Source organism: Leptodactylus fuscus, chromosome 1 (genome assembly GCF_031893055.1).
Source record: "Leptodactylus fuscus isolate aLepFus1 chromosome 1, aLepFus1.hap2, whole genome shotgun sequence".
Lineage (NCBI taxonomy): Eukaryota > Metazoa > Chordata > Amphibia > Anura > Leptodactylidae > Leptodactylus > Leptodactylus fuscus.
In genome coordinates this window covers 115,904,658-115,923,042 of record NC_134265.1, presented here as the reverse complement: position 1 = coordinate 115,923,042, position 18,385 = coordinate 115,904,658, and the positions used below count along the sequence as shown (strand labels likewise).

General features: G+C 38.2%; 1 protein-coding gene across 4 annotated transcripts in view; it reads right to left on the bottom strand.

The window, feature by feature from the left end:
- Nucleotides 1–18,385, bottom strand: part of TTC28 (tetratricopeptide repeat domain 28) — a 450,602-nt gene that overhangs the window by 112,226 nt on the left and 319,991 nt on the right. For all 4 annotated transcript variants that reach the window (XM_075276534.1, XM_075276535.1, XM_075276536.1 and 1 more), the window contains 2 exons: nucleotides 1,776–3,117; nucleotides 304–827 (listed from right to left, as the gene is read on the bottom strand). In XM_075276534.1, the coding sequence (XP_075132635.1) occupies nucleotides 304–827; nucleotides 1,776–3,117 (1,866 nt within the window). The remainder of the gene's footprint in view (nucleotides 1–303; nucleotides 828–1,775; nucleotides 3,118–18,385) is intronic.

The window sequence follows — 18,385 nt, the reverse complement described above, 5'->3', positions numbered from 1 at the left end:
GACTCCTAGTATAATACTTATCTATGCTGCTAGGAGTCCCTGCTTCCAAGCGACATACTGTCCTATACTGATTATAGTATATCGCTGGGAGGCAGGGACCCCTAGCACTATAGATAACTGTTTTGGACTTCAGCTTCAGTCTGAATGAATACATTGAGTTGTGTGCAATCTAGTTGTCTGCAACTGTCATTGAATCACTACACTGCAAAAAGTCTGCATATCCCCATTGATCGACTTTCAGGGTAAAAATATATTATATCCCACCATTACAATGCAAACATTCTGCAAAGTGATTTAACTTACCCTCTTGTAAGTACATTACGGCTTGAGAATAATTCTGTAATGCATGATGAGTCCTTCCTAAACTGCTGTAAGCTAATGTTTTTGCTACCAAGTCATTCATTTCTGCGGCAATGCTAAGGTGCTGCTCCTGATAAACCACAGCTCTCTCAAAGTTACCCAGAGATTCATAGGTTAGTCCCAGATTTCCGTAAGCTCGAGCTTGGCAAGATGGATTGTTGGTTTCTTCCGCTATCTGTAAATCCAGCTGATGGTACTGTAATGCTGTATCAAATTCTCCCATCTGCTGATACACTCCACCCAGACCACAGGCCGCATCACTCTCCAGTATCTGGTCTTTCATTTCTCTGGCAATATTTAACTGACGTTCTAGGCAGGATATTGCTTGCTCATAATTTCCTAGCTGACTGTGCAAATTACCCAGTTCACCATATGCCTGGGCTTTGTTTGATGTTTCCCCAAGTTCATGAGCAACCACAAGTCTCTTTTCAAAGCATACGAGTGACTGCTGTAAATTCCCCATGGACCTAGAGTAAATATAAAGTGGGAAAAAGTGTTCTTAAGACTTCAACATAAGACAACATGAGTTTACTTACAGTAATTCCCCTAAGCAAACGTTGTTTCCTTTTAAGTTTCTATGTAACGTATACTTATAAGCTCTACTACAGACATGTGGAGTATAAATAGGCTGTTAAAGAAGTATTCCCTTCTTAAAAGTAATGGTATAGTGTTATGATATTGGCATTACTCTACGATTGTGCCATAGTGCAGGAAGAAATTAGGAAGGGATATAGTGCTAAACTAGCAATCTTTAGGATTGGTCAAATTCACAATGATCATAATTCATAAAGTGAGGGCATATCCCTACTAACCCCTTTAAATATGACATCTTCATTTTAGGGAACCTGTCACAAGTTTGGGGGCCCTAAAAAGCAGGAAATCCTTCCGATGCTGGGTTTTAGGACCCCAAACCTGGTGAATACTGTCCCGTATACATGTACTCTCCTCAGCTTCAATATGCACTATAAATGTACCAATAGCTACCAAAGATTATTCTAGATGTCATTTGTGATAGAGAACAACTTACATATGTCTGGAATGGCATACTGTGCAGATAAGATAGTAGACTATCTTTCAATGTAAGGTCACATGCAAACTGTAGGGAACTGTGGGGCAGTACAAAAAGTTTTCTGTAGTTGCATAGTATGGGGACTGTGTCTTCCGTGAAATACTTTGTCAACTATGGGAGATACGGCAAATACAGAATCCACCAAATTTGGGGAATCTGAAGATGCAATAAAGAACAGTAAGGTCCCATGCACCTCTATAGATGAACAAGGGCTTATACGATTAAAAACAATAATACTGAGAGGTGTCCATCTACATGATATCAACCACAGTATTACCCTGATGGTGTTCGACAACATAATGAATTGAATTATATACAACCTAGAACATGAAATGCATTCTCTCACCTGTGTCCATTTCCAAGTCCCCGGTATGCTTTCGATTGATCATGTAGGCGGTTCAAGCTCTGGGCTACTGATAAATATTTTTCATAATATTTTATTGCTTCTTCGTAATCTCCAAGTGCATCATAACAGTCTCCCAAATTTCCATATGCACGTCCCCTGTCTAGTATGGAGTCATTTCCACTTAACTGCTGTAACATTGCTAACTGCTGCTCAAAATAACCGATGGCCTCCTCCATCACATTCATATTCATCTTGGTGATGCCCATATTGCCATATACCTGAGCTTCTATGGCAGGGTCTTTTAGCTTCTGCCCCAGCTCAAGCTGTTCCTCATAGCACTTAAAGGCCATAGTATACTTCTCTAAGGACATATATACTGCAGCAAGGTGACCATGAGCTCTACATTCTCCAGGTAACTCATTTAACTCTTGGAAGACCTCCAGCTCTTGTGTATGATACCCCAGTGCCTTGTCATATTTCTGTATCATTCTATAAGCACTGCCTAGAGCAGCGTAGGCGCTAGCCTCCAGCCGTCTGTCTTTGACTTGATGGGCCAGGCTCAACTGCTGTTCATAAAATTTTATTGCACCATTTATATCTTTCTTAGCAACAAAGATATCGCCTAGGTTCCCAAGAGCTCGAAACTTTGCCTGGGAATTATTCAAAGATTGTGCCAAAGACAAAAGGTATTTCTGGCACTCTTCTGCTTTATTATAGTTCATCAGTGCCTTAAAAGCTAGACCCAAGTTGCAATATGCCTTGGCCTGGCTTAGTTTGTCATGAAGATCCTTTGCTAATGCCAGATCTTGTTCATAGTATTTTACAGCCTCCTGGTAATTCCCTAGGCAATAATGGGCATAACCAAGGTTATGGCACACCTTTCCTTCTCCCTCCATGTCCTGTAGCTCTGGCGATAGTCTTAAGTACTGTTCATAGAATGGTACAGACTGCATGTATTCACCCCGAGAACAATGGAAGTTGCCAAGATTTCCTAACGCTCGAGCTTCACTTTGGATGTCTCTCAGCTCCCGAGCAATATTCAGATGGTTTTGGTAGTGCTGCAAAGCTCGGTCATGAGCGCCTAGAGCCTGATATGCCACTGCTAGATTCCCATGGGTAGATGCTTGAGAGGCTCTGTCATTAACCTCCATAGATATCTGAAGTTCTTGCCGATGATATTTGACAGCTTGGTCATACATCCCAAGGGCATTGTAAGCATTGCCCATGTTGCCATATGCCCTACCTTGGGCAGCGTAATCATTTAATTCCTGGGCGATGGAAAGGTGAGTTTTATGTAATTTCAGTGCAGTTTCAAAGTCTCCTTTCATCTGATGAATTATTCCTGCAATGCAAAGTAACAAAACATTGATATTAACTTAGCATATTTAATTACAAGAGAAATCATTTGTGACATAGTTTTTATATGCAAGAAAAATGTGTAAATGATTCTTTTATGGCTCCCTTGAAACACATTCTGAAAGAACCATTTGTCTTACGCCGGTCGGCTTCATCTAGATGCTTTGCTTTTTTTTTCTGCATTTCAATCCAAAGATATATCACATTCACACTTCTTATTTATTTAACATACTCAAGCCTTTCCAACATTGTCTGTCATGTGGGAACTACTACAATAGCGCATTCATGTGCAACAAAAACTGAAGAACACATGATAAAACAGGTTTCATTAATATTACAATACTCTGTCTTTATTAGTAATCTGAATGTATAATTGGGATTGTTCACTTCAGTAAATAGCTATTTAATAACCTGAACTTTATACTGCCTTACAATGCTGCGTTAGCTTTCATTGTATGATATTTGGGTCTCTCAGAAATATAATTTGAGTAGTGCTTTTAATGTAACGGTAACAGATGATAACCACTCCTAGCACTCCGGAGGGCGACTCCGACTTCATTGCTGGGCATACCATAAACATAGCCAACCTTCTTTACCTCCAACCATCTATATATTAAAGGAAAACCTTTTCGCTGGCTTATGCAAATATTTCAATCCCATTATATGGATTTTTTTACTCTGCCATTGGGTTCTTATTGCTGCTTTCTCCTCTGCTGGCTACACAGATAATTGTGAAAGTTCAGTACTTACTGGATGCTTGTCTACTACCATCATAGATACCGTTCTGGATTGGTTAAGGAGCTTAGGTTTAAGTGAGGAATGAAATAGATAAAATAAAACTTCACAGAATAAAAAAAATACGTTAGACAATGGCTTCTCAAACTTTATCCATTGAGCATTTCCAATCCAGAATTTGGTGACACATGACCTCACCAGTGGTTGAAGACCATAGCAGAGGCGTTCAACGTAGGGTTACTAATATATTAATAACTTTCTCCGCTGCCATCCTTTTTAGGTCCAAATAGATGCAATGTATACAGTGGGTGTAATAGTTAAAGTCTGTTATCTCTTATTGATCCTGAAGCCGAGGAGCATCTATAGAAATCCAACTGACCATGGGCATAATGTCATCCCTACAACACTTTGCTCAGTACACCTATGAAGATAGAAGTTTTTAATCAAGTGGTCTCCTCATGCAAATAGAAGACTGGACCGAAGGAAATTATTAAAGGAATTTCCTGTGGAGAGGCTGCAGTGCTCACCCTAATGCTGAGGTAGGGGTCTCAGGTGTCGAACCCCAGCCAATCTTTCATTGATGGGTTGTCAATTATTATGCCTGGAAGACCCTTTTAAGGCACATATGTCACTGTTATACATAAAGTCATCTGAGGAGAGATGACAAAGCCCTTGATATGTTCTGGCACTATGCGGAAAATGCAGGCTATATAATATATATTACAAGGTTAATAAGATTTGGTATTCCGCCAAGTCTTTTTTGCATTCTAATTATGACAGTATTTTACACTGCTATTAAACTGTTTCAGTGTCAATATGTAAGAGGTTTTGTAACAAGAATGTATCAATCCCTGCTTTAGAGGAGAGATCTTCACTGTGATTACAGATAATCCAGCCTCTCACTTGGGAACCATTTAATTACAAATAAATTAAAACCCTTGCACAAAATATAGATAAGTGGAAACACTAATTATACAATCTTAATTAATCTTACACAATATTTTGCTGAATTTCATGAATATTTAATGGATAGAATCTTGGGATACTGATGTTGGGTTGGTAGTTTCATCAATTTCGCTACATAGAGAATCAATCCACACAATGGAAATATTTCTAAGCAAAACATAGCTTTAGATATGAACATTATTATACATCAGATAATAACGTACACCATGTAATATTACCAAGTACATCAACTCACTATTCAAGTAGTTGTGCAAAGCAGGATATCTGAGCAGCGTGAATGATGGGTGAGCTCCCTATGCCTATTTGGACCACCATTGAGTCTGACATTGCCATCATTACACTATGACTAGATGTACATGAAAGAAGTGCAAAATGGGCGTGAAAAAGTTAAAAACAGGACAATTTCTCATGGTAGTTGTCACTCAATGTGTAGTTTCCATCCCTTGTATTGGCTTACAAATACTGATACGAAAAACTGACCAAAATACTGCTGTCTGAATAAGATCTTAGGTCTTGGCATGGCTCATGAAGGATGACTGTAAGACCATTTATTCTGAATTTGGAAAGGCCGTGGGCAGCAAATTTTATCCTTATACTTAAAACTGCTTTCAAATTTAAGAAGAGATTTATCCCAAGCCTTATTATGTATGCTACCTGAGAACACCTCCAGGACTGTATGAAGGAACTAAAATTGTCATTGTTTTCTGAAAGTCATAGAATATAAACTTCAGGTAGTCCACTCAGAAACACTCACTGAAAAATACAAATATATCCCCCATATACCTGTTAATTAATCTCATTAATCTTCTTAGATGGAAAGAAACAATAGCTCAAGCATGGAAGAGGCTGTCCCTTGACCTCACAGAAGCTAGAAGGCAGCTTTCCTGCTATACAGTAACAAGATGACCTTTATTCTTTGGGGAAAATATGATCATTTTCTGTAGATGCGGCCATGCTCCAGCCTTGCTACAATATTGATGATGGGTCATCTTTATAACTACCCACTGTTGACCTGCTGTAGCTCTCCCTTCTTTATAAGTCTTTGTGTCTCTGTGTGTCTTAATGGCTCTGTATTGTATATAAGTATAGTATTCCTTAACTCTGTAACGCAGAAATGATACCTATTGTAGGCTGTGCTAGGCTTATTTCTTGTTCCTGCTAGATCGCTAACCTGTCAACTATCTTTGCATAAATCAATAGTATACACAAATATAATAAACCTGATAATAGATCATATCAGAGAAAAATGCTTCTTTTTCAACTCAGTAAGCTATTTTCTACTGAATCTACCTTGCTTTCACAAGACAGACTGCTACTTGCTAAAGTGTCCAGTTACAGTTCACATCAGAAGACTGCAGGAGGGAGCAAGTGAAAGAGAAGGAGAAACATAGGCATTGATACAAAAGACAGCAACAGCTCACAGCAAGTTTCTATCTCACTCCAAGTGCTTGCTTTAGATCACATCTGCCTAGTACTTCTTTATATTGCACTCTATGATAGTTCAAAGTGAGAGAGAGACTTGGTGAGCAGAGTATGGGCTCGTTCACACCTGCGTCTGGGGTCTCTGTACTATGGTTTCCGTCTTCTGCATGGCAGAAGACGGAAACCATAGACCGGGTCCGGCCGTGCGCGGCAGTGAGCGTTTTAGGCTCTCCGCCGCGAAACCGGATTTTTTTATCCGGACACAGAGTAGTGCATGTCCGACTCTGTGTCCGGATTATAAAACCCGGTTTCGCGGCGGAGAGCGCAAAACGCTCACTGCCGCGCACGGCCGGACAGCTTTCTCACCCATTCAAATGAATGGGTGAGAAAGTCTCCTGCAGGCTTCCGTCTCCTGCATCTGTTTTATGCAGGAAACGGAAACCTGCAATAAGGAAAGAAGAACGCAGATGTGAACGAGCCCTATCTTGTTTTCTCCATGTACTGACTACTGGAGAAATCACAGCTGTTAGTCTCCTCCTAGCTCAGGGACAACAAAAAAAAATTAGAGATAAAGCCTGCAAAAGACAGCTAAAACTGCAACTGAAACTTTAAAAATGCTACAAAAAAAGTCATGTAATGGTTAGAAATAGTAATATTCCTCATGTACACATAGCGTAGCTTATACTGAAAAGTCATTCCAAAGGTTAAGTACACTTTAAATTCTCCCAACACGGGAGAAATTCTAATAATTATATATGGTGAGTATTGTTTTTCGAATGCCCATAACCTGTTTATTTTCATACACACCACTGGGTCTTTATCCAGCATGTGCATTGAGATGTCGTGATGTGTCTGTAAACACATACCATAAACTGCTTCACTTCAGCTTATATTAATATTATTGTTGCAGGACAATCACCTCTGTTTTGGGATGTTCTGCCCACAACAGCAGTGAAATTTAGTAGAAAACATCATGAATGCATTTTCTTTGAACAGCAGGAAGATGAATCATGTGGTAATAACACAAAATACATCTCAATAGGCCTTGGCTTCACATATTGTTATCAAGGAAATTCTATATTTTGTGCTAAGGCTCAGATCATATTCACAAACACAGCAAAACAGGATAAAAATGGAAAGTACAATGTACACAAAAATGTAGCATTCCACCCCTCCCTTCAGGCGGACTGCTAGTTGTCACTTCTTGCTGCCCAAGTTCATAGTAGCGCTACTTCTCATTCCCTTTTTCCTCGTTATTCAGGTTAATTTTCCTGTTTTTATTCTCTCCCTTTTTTCCCCATGTTCTCCTTAAATATTGCCATTTGATATATGTTGCTGACATCGATGTATGATGCTTTCGTTCTGTCAATTTATGACAGTTTTTATTAGATGTGATCTGTACTATGTTCTTTCTACTTGTTGTACAATACTTAAAATGTACACTTCATGCACTACATGAGGCACTTATATCTGGAATAATTCAGCTCATACTTCCTCAGCATCTCCATCACAAGTCTAGAGCTATAAAATAACCTTTGAAAGTAGCGGACCTGAAATACTGGATTTTACAGAACAAATCCATCTTTTAGATTGAGTGACGGTATATACAGTTTTTGAAAGAACTAAACCAAGTCTTACAAAAATGTTATATTGCGACAATGAAATGCTATATGGGCATAGACTGCGTTCACTTTAAATAACGTATTTAGGAGCTGTGGAACTTAAAATAACCAACGTATTTAGGAGCTGTGGACATTTTTCTATGTTTTTGTGCGTTCATTATGACTGGGAACGCTATGATTTATATGTTGAAACATACACAAAATATGCAATGTCCTCATAAGAAGGATCCAGAAAATGGCAATAAAGAATTTCTGGATATATAATGAAGATGATGTATTCATCAATAGAGGAATTTGTAGGAAAAGGACCAACGTAGCGAACCACAGTGAAAAAGCGCTGTGGGAAAAACCATGGCGGAAACACATTGCAATTTTTCCCACAGCACCTTTCAAAGAAAGTCCACAGAGGTTTCCTCTGCATTCTTTCTGCTTCCATTATACCTATAAGGAAACTGCTGGCGTTTTCGCAGGTATAATAGACGTGCTGCAATTTCCAAAAAGTGACAGTTTTGGAATTCACAGCAACTCCGCTGCGCATATTTTTCTGCAATGTTTGGATGGGATTGACTAGAATCCCATCCACCTTGCAGGGACTGGGACAGGTTTTTGCCAGGGCATTTACGCTGCCTGGGGCCCCGGCCTCAAGGTCAGTTTTGCTGGAGTCTGCATAATTATGCCAAATTTATCAAATGTTGCACCATGTTTAATTTGGCACATCTTTAAGTCTAACACTTATTTCTACGCCAACTCCTTTAATAAATCCTGGAATACATTAGTTTGACGGGCTAAGTCAGAGACTCCACTGAAGAAGCCGCAAGAAATCGGCAGATAGAAAAGTCCTGCATGGAGGACTCCACCGGTTTCAGTATAAAAGATCGAAAGATCGAAAATCCAACAGTTTTCTATATTATAGTCTACGGGGTCGCTGGTGTTTATGGCGCCACTGTTTTGGCGGTCAAGCTCTCTGTTGTTTGAGTCCGCCAGCCAACTTGGACTACTGAGAGCTCAATGCAGATGTGACCATAGTCTTACAATGCTATCTTTCTCACCCACTTTTCAAAAGTGAAGACTGTGGCTTACAAATGTAAAATGTTGAAAAAAGTTTATACAGACACATACCGTAGATACGCAACAACAACAAAAAAAGCAACCTGGTGAACACAGCAAACAATCATGATTTTCGGTGCAAATACTATGTAAATAAGGCATAAACAATGAACTACCTCAATATGTTGAAAAATAAAGTGTTTTTGTGCAGACATCTTGCTAAATTCCCCTCAATATATCTACATAACAAACTATTCTCTTGGGGTTTTATTTGATATTTGATAGTAAATACCTTCACATCATTATAGAGATATATTTATTTTTTCCACAGTCTGGTCTCGTGTATGCATCATGCCATTTAAATTGGCTATTAAATGTATTCATTGACTATTAAAGCTGCAGTAATCCCCTTTAAGTTGATGCAGTTTTTCAGTAAGCATGAAGATTAATTGTAGCGATTTGACCTTAACAGTGACCAGCAGCGCTCTTCCTCCTCCCCACATTCGCTACTCAGAAGCCTTTCAAAGAACAGCAGAACAATATGGCTGTTTTTGCAAGTCAATACATCTTTACAAAGCCATGATACTCCTCTGATCAAATTAGAGGACTGCCAGGGAAATTCAATATATTTATATTGAATTCAGCCATGCTTTATGAATAACAATATATCCCTCCGAGAAATCTCAGAATTCTAAGAGTAAATTTGTGTGGGATTAGAACATTTTATTTTTATTTCCATTCTTTTTTCTGAATGTTTGTGAAGAAATATATATTTTAGAGGTGTAGGATATAAATATTAAACAGTTACACATACATGACAGCAAACATCATTAATTCTCAGACCATCCATCAAACCACTGATCTGGATGTTTAACACACAGCAGTCAGAAATAACACGATTGAGGTTACTGGGGCTCCGTATCATGTCCACCAAATGACCTGAGCAAAAGTTTTACAGTATTTTATGCCATTTGTCAATATTTTTTCCAAAAGCATTCCTTATACTTATAATCCATATGTATATTAACCACTATGAAGCACACAATAACTGCTTGGTTCTCTGCAAGCCTGAAGAAGGGCTTACAACATAAACTTTAACCTATGCTACACGTGATGTATTACGGTGGTGGTATGTGTGATAAGCAGAGGCATAGCTAGGGGTTTAGCATGGGGGGGGGGGTGTGAACATGTCCAAGTGGACCCCCAACTTATGTATAGATATCATCAGTATACAGTGACCGTATAGTGGTAGATATCGGTTGTACACAGGGCTGTGCAGACGATTTAGGTGAATACAGTGCAGAAACATTTAGTGACTTACAGGTGATGTCTTGTCTAATTGTTCACATTCCATTTCTCTTCCATCAGGACGGCCATGATCAATTCTTTCGATCTTTGTAAAGTCTGCAGCACAGGCATATTTGGCTCCTTTGTTCCTGGCACCTGACCACATTGTCCTCACCTGCACACCCATCCTGCTGCTACCCAATTATAAAATATATATTATAAACCCCCGTAATGAATTATACTCCCAGGTGCATCTTTAAATTAATAACTTCCCCGTGTACCCTCGTTAAATAGTGCCACTTATTAATAAAGCCTCAGATGTCTCCTAATTAAAAGGTAAAAAAAAAATAGTGGTGTTCCAATACCCAGGACCTCCACGATCAGCTGTGTGAATAACCCTTGGTACCTGTGTCACGACCCTTTCTCTGTTTATATAGTGTCATTAATTTTATAGCGGTCATTTCATGTAACATGACATGTAACTATAGCCTTGTCCTATACACAACTATGTGACAAGACTGTAGTTACATCACATGGTCACTGGAGACAGACAGCGTGTGATATACACAGGTGTGCCATGGACCCTTCATACAGCTGATATAAATACTGCACCGCTAATGACAGCTTATATAAATGATCCCTTACATAAACTTCATACAGTAGGTGCAAAGAATAGACAGGGGGTGTTCTAACCCAACTCAAGAATTAAGTAAGGCAGCTTATCACAACTAGTATGCACGGCACCAAATAAGAGGTTTGCTGGCAAGAACATTTACATTGAATGCAGGGAATGGTGGGTTGATCTTTGGGTTTTTAGAAATGCTTGGCTTGGTGTGGATGTAACAGCAAGGCCGGACCATGTTATGTTCTTTGTGCACTTGCGTTGCTTAAGACCCCTAAACTAGTTTTTTTCTTTAGTAAAAAAAATATTGTAATAATTAAAATCCTAAAATCAGTCGTTTTTGCTTTTTTTTTTTTTTTTGGTGCCGTGACTCGGATTTTTTGCTTATTTTGTCCCAGTAAGTCAATTAGACAAAATAAAACTCCCCCAACTCCCCACAACTTGAATGTAGTGCGATTTCATGCTTAAAAATCGCCCAGATAAATACATGCTAATATATGTGGCATTTAACATAAAACATAACGTGTGAACGCACGCCTACAGATGTTGGAAGTAGAACTCGTGAAATTACACATTCCATTTTCAACTTTACACTCTTGCTGGACAGCATGAAGTTACATTCCAATGTATTTCCTGTATGCTTTCCTGTTTCCAAGACTTTTGTCTCACATGTAGTTATCTCAACATTTCCTTTATTTCTGTAGACTGTTCCTGTCATAAGGGATGTAAAACTGAACAAGATGACTTTTTAAAGTCATTTAAGCTTCAATTTATGAATACAGAAAAGCCATCTTCAGGAGGTTGTATAGAGGCCCATAAAGTCCCTGGGGCTCCAAACTCACACTCTGTGTCCACATATGGTGCACCGTATGGTGCCGCATTGCTTGGTTATTCTTTCCTACAAGCAATTCTTCTAGGGTAGAATAGTTCTATAATATGGTATCAGATGGAGCATTCATCGCTTTTGTTCTGTCAGATTCATATAGGATCTGACATAAAAAGCCTACGTATATCTGCAAAGGAAACTGAAACAAATACATAGGTGCAATAGGGTCCCATTAGTGCTATGGGTGCTGTATGCTCATGTACTCTCAGATGTATATGGCTGTATATACAGTAAATTAAAAATATAGAAATACTACGACATATGCACTGTAAAATTCTATGGACAAAATATATGCCAAAAGATGATCTCCTCTGCACACAAGAAGAGCCAAGAGTGCCCTTCGTGCTGTATTTAACGGGTTGTCCTGTTAGATCAGTCACTTATTTGTGGGAACTTGTCAATAGAAAGTGATGGAGACTGAGGGCAGAATTAAATGAGTTCAGTAATCCAGTAATGCTAGCAATAAAGGGCTTGTCCTGCAAAAACAACCTATCATTTATCCACAGTGATAAGTGCATAATCGTTGGGGTCCAACCAATGAACAAATGGGGGCTCTTGTGGTCATGCATGCATAGGGCAGTACAGCACTCAGATCCCATCATCAGTCCTACGGACAGTGTATGGAGACTGTGGGTGTGTAAGCGTAGCTCCATTTAAATAGGCGACATGGGATCCCTGTTCAGTGAGTGAAGGTTCCCTCAGAATTCGGAAACTTGTCACTTACTATTGTTACTTTTCACTCCCAACATCTTTCCTACCACTTGTGATTGAAACAGTTTTGGCCTATTAGCGCTTACGGGGAAGAACACGGCTTTACAAATTGGAACTTTAATTAGGCCCATCTTTAGTAAACCAAATTCTATTGGCCATAAATTGTGATATATTGAAGCTGCCATTTATGCATGATATATATTTATTTCTTTATTAATGATATTGAACAGTATTTATGGTGACAATGATGTTCCCTGCCTGATCTCTGGGATATCACTGTTGCGGTTAATGAAGAGGTTCACTCTCAAGGGGACAAATGCAATAAAGTCATATCTTCAGGCTATGCAAATTCCTCCCTACAACACAAGACATATAAATAATGCATCTTCCAACAATGTTTTAATTAACCATGTTTTAATTAACAGGTAAAAGCATTTTACAAACAAAAGTGCAGGATATCTATATGTATGAACATGCTTTTTTTTTATTAAAATAAACCGTAAGTAGAGTATTTTGGGCAAGAACGAATCCATCAGCTACACAAGTGATGTATAGTACTGTGAGAGGGTTGTCGGATTGTGACATAATATATTTACCGCTACTCCCTTCAGCCAGTCTTATAATTCACCAGGTCTCTAGCACATTATCTTGGAAAAAAAATCACAAAACTAGAAATAAAATTCAAGGGATCTCTTATTATGGGATCAAATTAGTGTTTATTAGGATTGACTGAATTTGGATGTATTTTATATATATAACCTTTAATTGTTATTACTATCGCGGTCCCACATTCAAGTCATTTTATATGTCTGATTTGCATTGTCTTAAATGATACATTTCTGTAAACAATGACATTTATTCATATGTGACTTAGAGAAAGCCAGGAAAGTTTTTCAGAACACAAATCTGACCGCCGCTGATGCAATTTCCTGACATGTCTGAATAAGATGTCAGTATATACCATATACTTAAAACCCCCTAAAACATCTCAATTTTGTAAGCAAAGCCTGTACTGCTGACAGGGAAATTAGTGCTTTCTCACGAAATACAAGATTATTACAAGTATGTCGTACAAAATACCCCTTTACGTGATGTTAGAACATTTTACAAAATGATGAAAATATATAGACATATAACCCAGAGATACAATGGACATCAGGAAATGTCTTTATAGCCTGTGGCGCACTGTCTAAATAGATGATGGATGTTAATCCATTTACGAAGTGAGAAAAGAAGTATTTATTTAATGGACAACATAACTGCTTATATCCTTTGGGAATTTTTCTTGTGTATTATTTAGTACTTATTAAATTCTATTAAGAAAAATAAATTCCTAAAAATAGATGATGGAAGCATATAGAGTGTTTATGGAACTTCAACTAAAAGAGGTTTAACAAACTATAATCATGGATGACCTATCCAAAAAATAAGTCATTAATATCAGATTGCTGGGGGTCTGACACCCAACACCCTCATTGATGAGTTGTTCTCAGCAGCTGATACACAGAGAATGGAACAGGAAGCAGACAGCTCTGTTTTCTGCACAGAGGCAGAACTGAGTTATTCAAATGAATGGGAGCTGATCTGCAGTACCAGGTCTGACCACAACACAAAAAAATAGAGCTGTCTACATCCTGCTCCATTCTCTGTGTATGAAGTGCTGAGAATAGGTGATTGATATCATATCCTTAAAATAGGTCATTATTATATTTAGATGGGAAATCCACTTTAAGGCTGAGGCCCCCACGTTGCTGAAACACAGCTTGTTTGTTGCAGATTTTGGTGTGTATTTTTTGAGCCAAAGCCAAGACAAGGCAACAAAAGTAATGGGAAATATGTAGCAAGTACTTATACTTCTACCTTCTGCTCAATCCACTCTTGGCTTTAGCTCAAAAAAAGCAGCAAAATAGAACAAGCTGTGTGTCTGCAACGTGTGGCCTCAGCCTTAGGCTTTTAGGTCCCAATTCAAAATCTGTAACATGGTCAGCTACCTCATATAAGGTCCAATTTAAAATACTGCCATATCAGGCACAATGGCCAGAGTATAACTGCTATCATCTATACCTACGCCCTTGCTTATGGCCCATCCTCCAATTTCTCACAAATCACCCTGGACTTTTATATATCTAACAAACAGTATCTGGTCCACTTTCTTGTAATTTTCATCCAGCTTGTTATACAGAAAGCGCAGGCTTCTGTTATACACAGTGTCCTGATCCTTTCACCCTAATCATCACTCATGTTCAATAATTAGAGCATCCCACAATGCTTAGAGTCCAAATGATCTAATTAAAACTGTATTTCATTGTGTCTGCAGCGGCTGAAATTCTCTTTGGGTAAATGCTGGACTGTTTCCAGATTTGTCCATTTGTTTCAACAAATTGGATTGTGACCAGTATCGTACATCTGCTTTGGCTATTTAAATACACAGATAAGAAACTACAAGTGAAAATATTTAGATATCACAAATGATTCCTGTTCAGCTTTAGCATGGTAGTAAAAGTCACAGGTATATGTTCTATTATATTTTATCATCTATTTGTCAGCATTCGAACTTGCTTTTCGCCCCCCAATACCGGTATGATAAAAAGCCTAATTTTCCTGTTTGCGCTGAGGCTTAAATCGTAACCTAAAAGATGAGCTGAAATATTAGATGGAAAGTCATAATCTGCCTTTATGAACAGTTACTGCTGCAGTTTTGTACAGCGAAAAAACAGTTGGATTGAAGCATTGAAAGAAGATTGCACAGATGGAAAATTAAATCATCTGCCTGTTTGAACAAATCAATGAAGATTATCAGTGTTCAGGAGTACGTGGCTCATGAAAAAGAGGTCGATTATACAGCTGGCAAGAAACGTGTCTGCACAAACCTCTATGGCAAATTCTTCAGTCATGCTAATTTCTCCATTCTCAATTGAAAACAGAATTAATTTATCTAAAAAAAAAAAACTCGACTCTTTCTTAACAGTCCAAAATGTAATTTCTGCAAGCAAGTTTATATATTTTACTTATGAAGAGTGTTTCTTTATTCTACCCCAGCTGCAACGGGGCTGAAATATAACATTTATTAGGGGTATCTATGGATAGAATGTAGTCGTGCTGGCTGACTAGCGAGAGACAGAACATTATCAAGAAGCTTTAGCTGGGTATTTAGAGGATTAAATTGTAGCTAAGGATTAAGTTGGTAGAAGGAGTAGGGTCTGACCTGTACATTGGGATAAAGCAGAAAGGTCAAGAGACTTAGCTAGAACAAGCTTATAGGAAATCAATAATGGTTATTGTTATTTCTTCTTTCAATAGCTTTCGGTGTAATATGTATTTGCAGAATATTTGTATCATACAATGGAAATGATCAGTATTAATGGAAGTGGAAAGTAGTTACCTAGGGGACCAGCATTTCGTTTTGGATGAATTATGTCCGCACATGATCATATGATAATAGTAAAGTATTACAGATGTATCCAGTAAAGGACTCTAAAAGTCACTGCCTTTAAGCTGTAGTATAGTACAGAACGTTTCTTAGAGACATTACACACAGGGACAGTCTTACTAGGACAACCTCTATCTGTCCAATTACACCACATTTAGAGGAGGTGGGTTGTTCACGCCAAATGTCCACAGCAAAGAATAGTACTTATGAATATTTACATAGTTTCACCAGGTATCTGACAGAGCTTCCCTATGCCTCTGATTTCACATAATGGCATACAGAGTTTTTGACCTTTTACAGATTTGCACTGAATCCAACAGAAAATGGAGAATCGAATAAAGACTATACGCAACAATTATATTGAAAGTGCTGACACTTCTGACTCTTCTTATAACTTTACACTGTGCAATTTTTATTACTCCTTCTAGAAATATATACATGAATTGACAACTGGGTGTTGCCAGTTGGAGGTGTGGCTATATACATTCTGGTTCTGTCAGTACCAGACTATGTAAGGACACACCCCTTTGACAAGGGGAATAGCAGTTTTTAATTTATTCAGAAATTTTTAAGAGGAATAACAGAGGAATGGCAAATCACAGAATTATAAGAAAAGATGCAACTGAATCATTTCCTAAGGAACACAAGCAGTTAAAACATAAAACTATTTAATGAGATTTAGATTTTATTAATTATTAGATATATTTGGGGATTACATTTTTTCTGTTTATTGATTAATGATTCGTGGAATAACGCTGAACCAGACTTGTGTGTGATTTTTTGCTTATGTTATATCAGTAAAAAAAATTTTGTTAAATTATTTTTTGCATGGTGCATATCCTGGTACAATGACATACTTTGGGGCAGCTTGGTATATTTGTGGCCTTTTGATGGTACTAGTAATAAGATCAGCACATTTATAAGTCATGGGCATTTTTGGGTTGGGGTTTTCTCGTGCTGTCAGATGGAATCACAGTTTGTGTTCTCCATCTGGGTTCTGCTTGTCTGTCAAGGTTATGATTGATATAGTGGTCTCCAGTCTACCTGGCACACAAGGTGGTATGTAGTATCTGGTTTTTTAGTACTACTGTATTTATACATCAATTGTGAACATTATCTTATAGATACGAAGCAGACTTTCTGCTGTATGCTATTATTAAATCCATATTTAATCTTTGTATGTGAAATTACTTTGTATAATCCTTCATTTACATGTGGAGCCAAATATTAACTGTCTTTAGCTCCTTATTACTTTGTTATGGGCATTAATTTGTTCAGATACTCAGATACATTGTGTTTGTCGATTAATAGAGCATTACAACTTAATGACTGGCTTCCCTGACTTATGACCGCCACATGAGTGCTACTCAGTACTACACATGTGCAATAGGCTTATAGAGCCTGGGTCTGCAATGTGATCCTTGCTCGGGATATGTGCTGTCACTATATTGAAACACTTGGCATGTGTTTGACAGTAGGAAGCCATAGGTCTGTATTAGGTGTTGCTTGGAATAGGTGTTCTGCTTTGTTTTTAATAGCAATTAGGGTTATGGCAATATATTGATGTATATGTACAATTTGGCACAATCTATTTATATGAACTTTATGCTCTGACCTATTTTTTTGTATAATTGTTTATTTGCACATGATTGCACTTTATTATATTATTTAACACTGACTTGTGTAAATTGAATTGCATGATGCACAAGCTTTAAATTCTTGAGATATCTGCACTGCTCCTTTGCTTGACAAAGGCTCATTTGAGCTGAAAAGTTGCAACATGGAATAAACCACACCACTGCTGTTTTGGAACTTATTTGGGAGTGCTGCCTTTTTCATGTCTTATAAATAAAGAGAGACAGAGAGTTCAAGTGTGGTATAAGATTTTACTAGATTGACCATAAAGTTATTTTACTAAAGGGGCCTTGGTTAAGGAGGACTTTTCCACCACCTCCAACAAGTTCATCTCCTTACATCAATGAATAGGCGCTGCTCTACCGATTCTGGCAAGTTGAAATTTCATTCCCAAGTAATCAATGCTGTTAATTTTGTTGCCTGATACGCTATTTAGTATGATCAAGAGGGGGAGGTATCAGCCTAGGGGTGTGATTCTGTACACTGACACTGACTCCCTCTGTTTGGAGCTCTGAATCCCTACCTGACCCTGCCCTTCTGACATTACATAGGTCAAATAGCACGTCAGGTACCAAAACTAACTGCACTTATTGCCCTGGAATGGTGAGGGCTAGATAGAGAAATTCCAGCTGTGCTTGAATCATTGGAGCGTAAACTATTAACAGATGCTAAGAACTTGAACGGGTGGAGGTGTGAAAGGTCCTCTTTAATACCTTTCTACATGATAGTTTGCAGTATAATTAGAACCTCCTGGGTCCCACTGCAAAATAAGTAACACTTACCATTTGCTATCTGAAGTACTGTTGTCTTGATACTGTTGAAAGGCCTTTGGGCCCCATGGGGCTACCTGTGCACCCCCATTGCTACACCACTTATGATAGTGATTAAGTA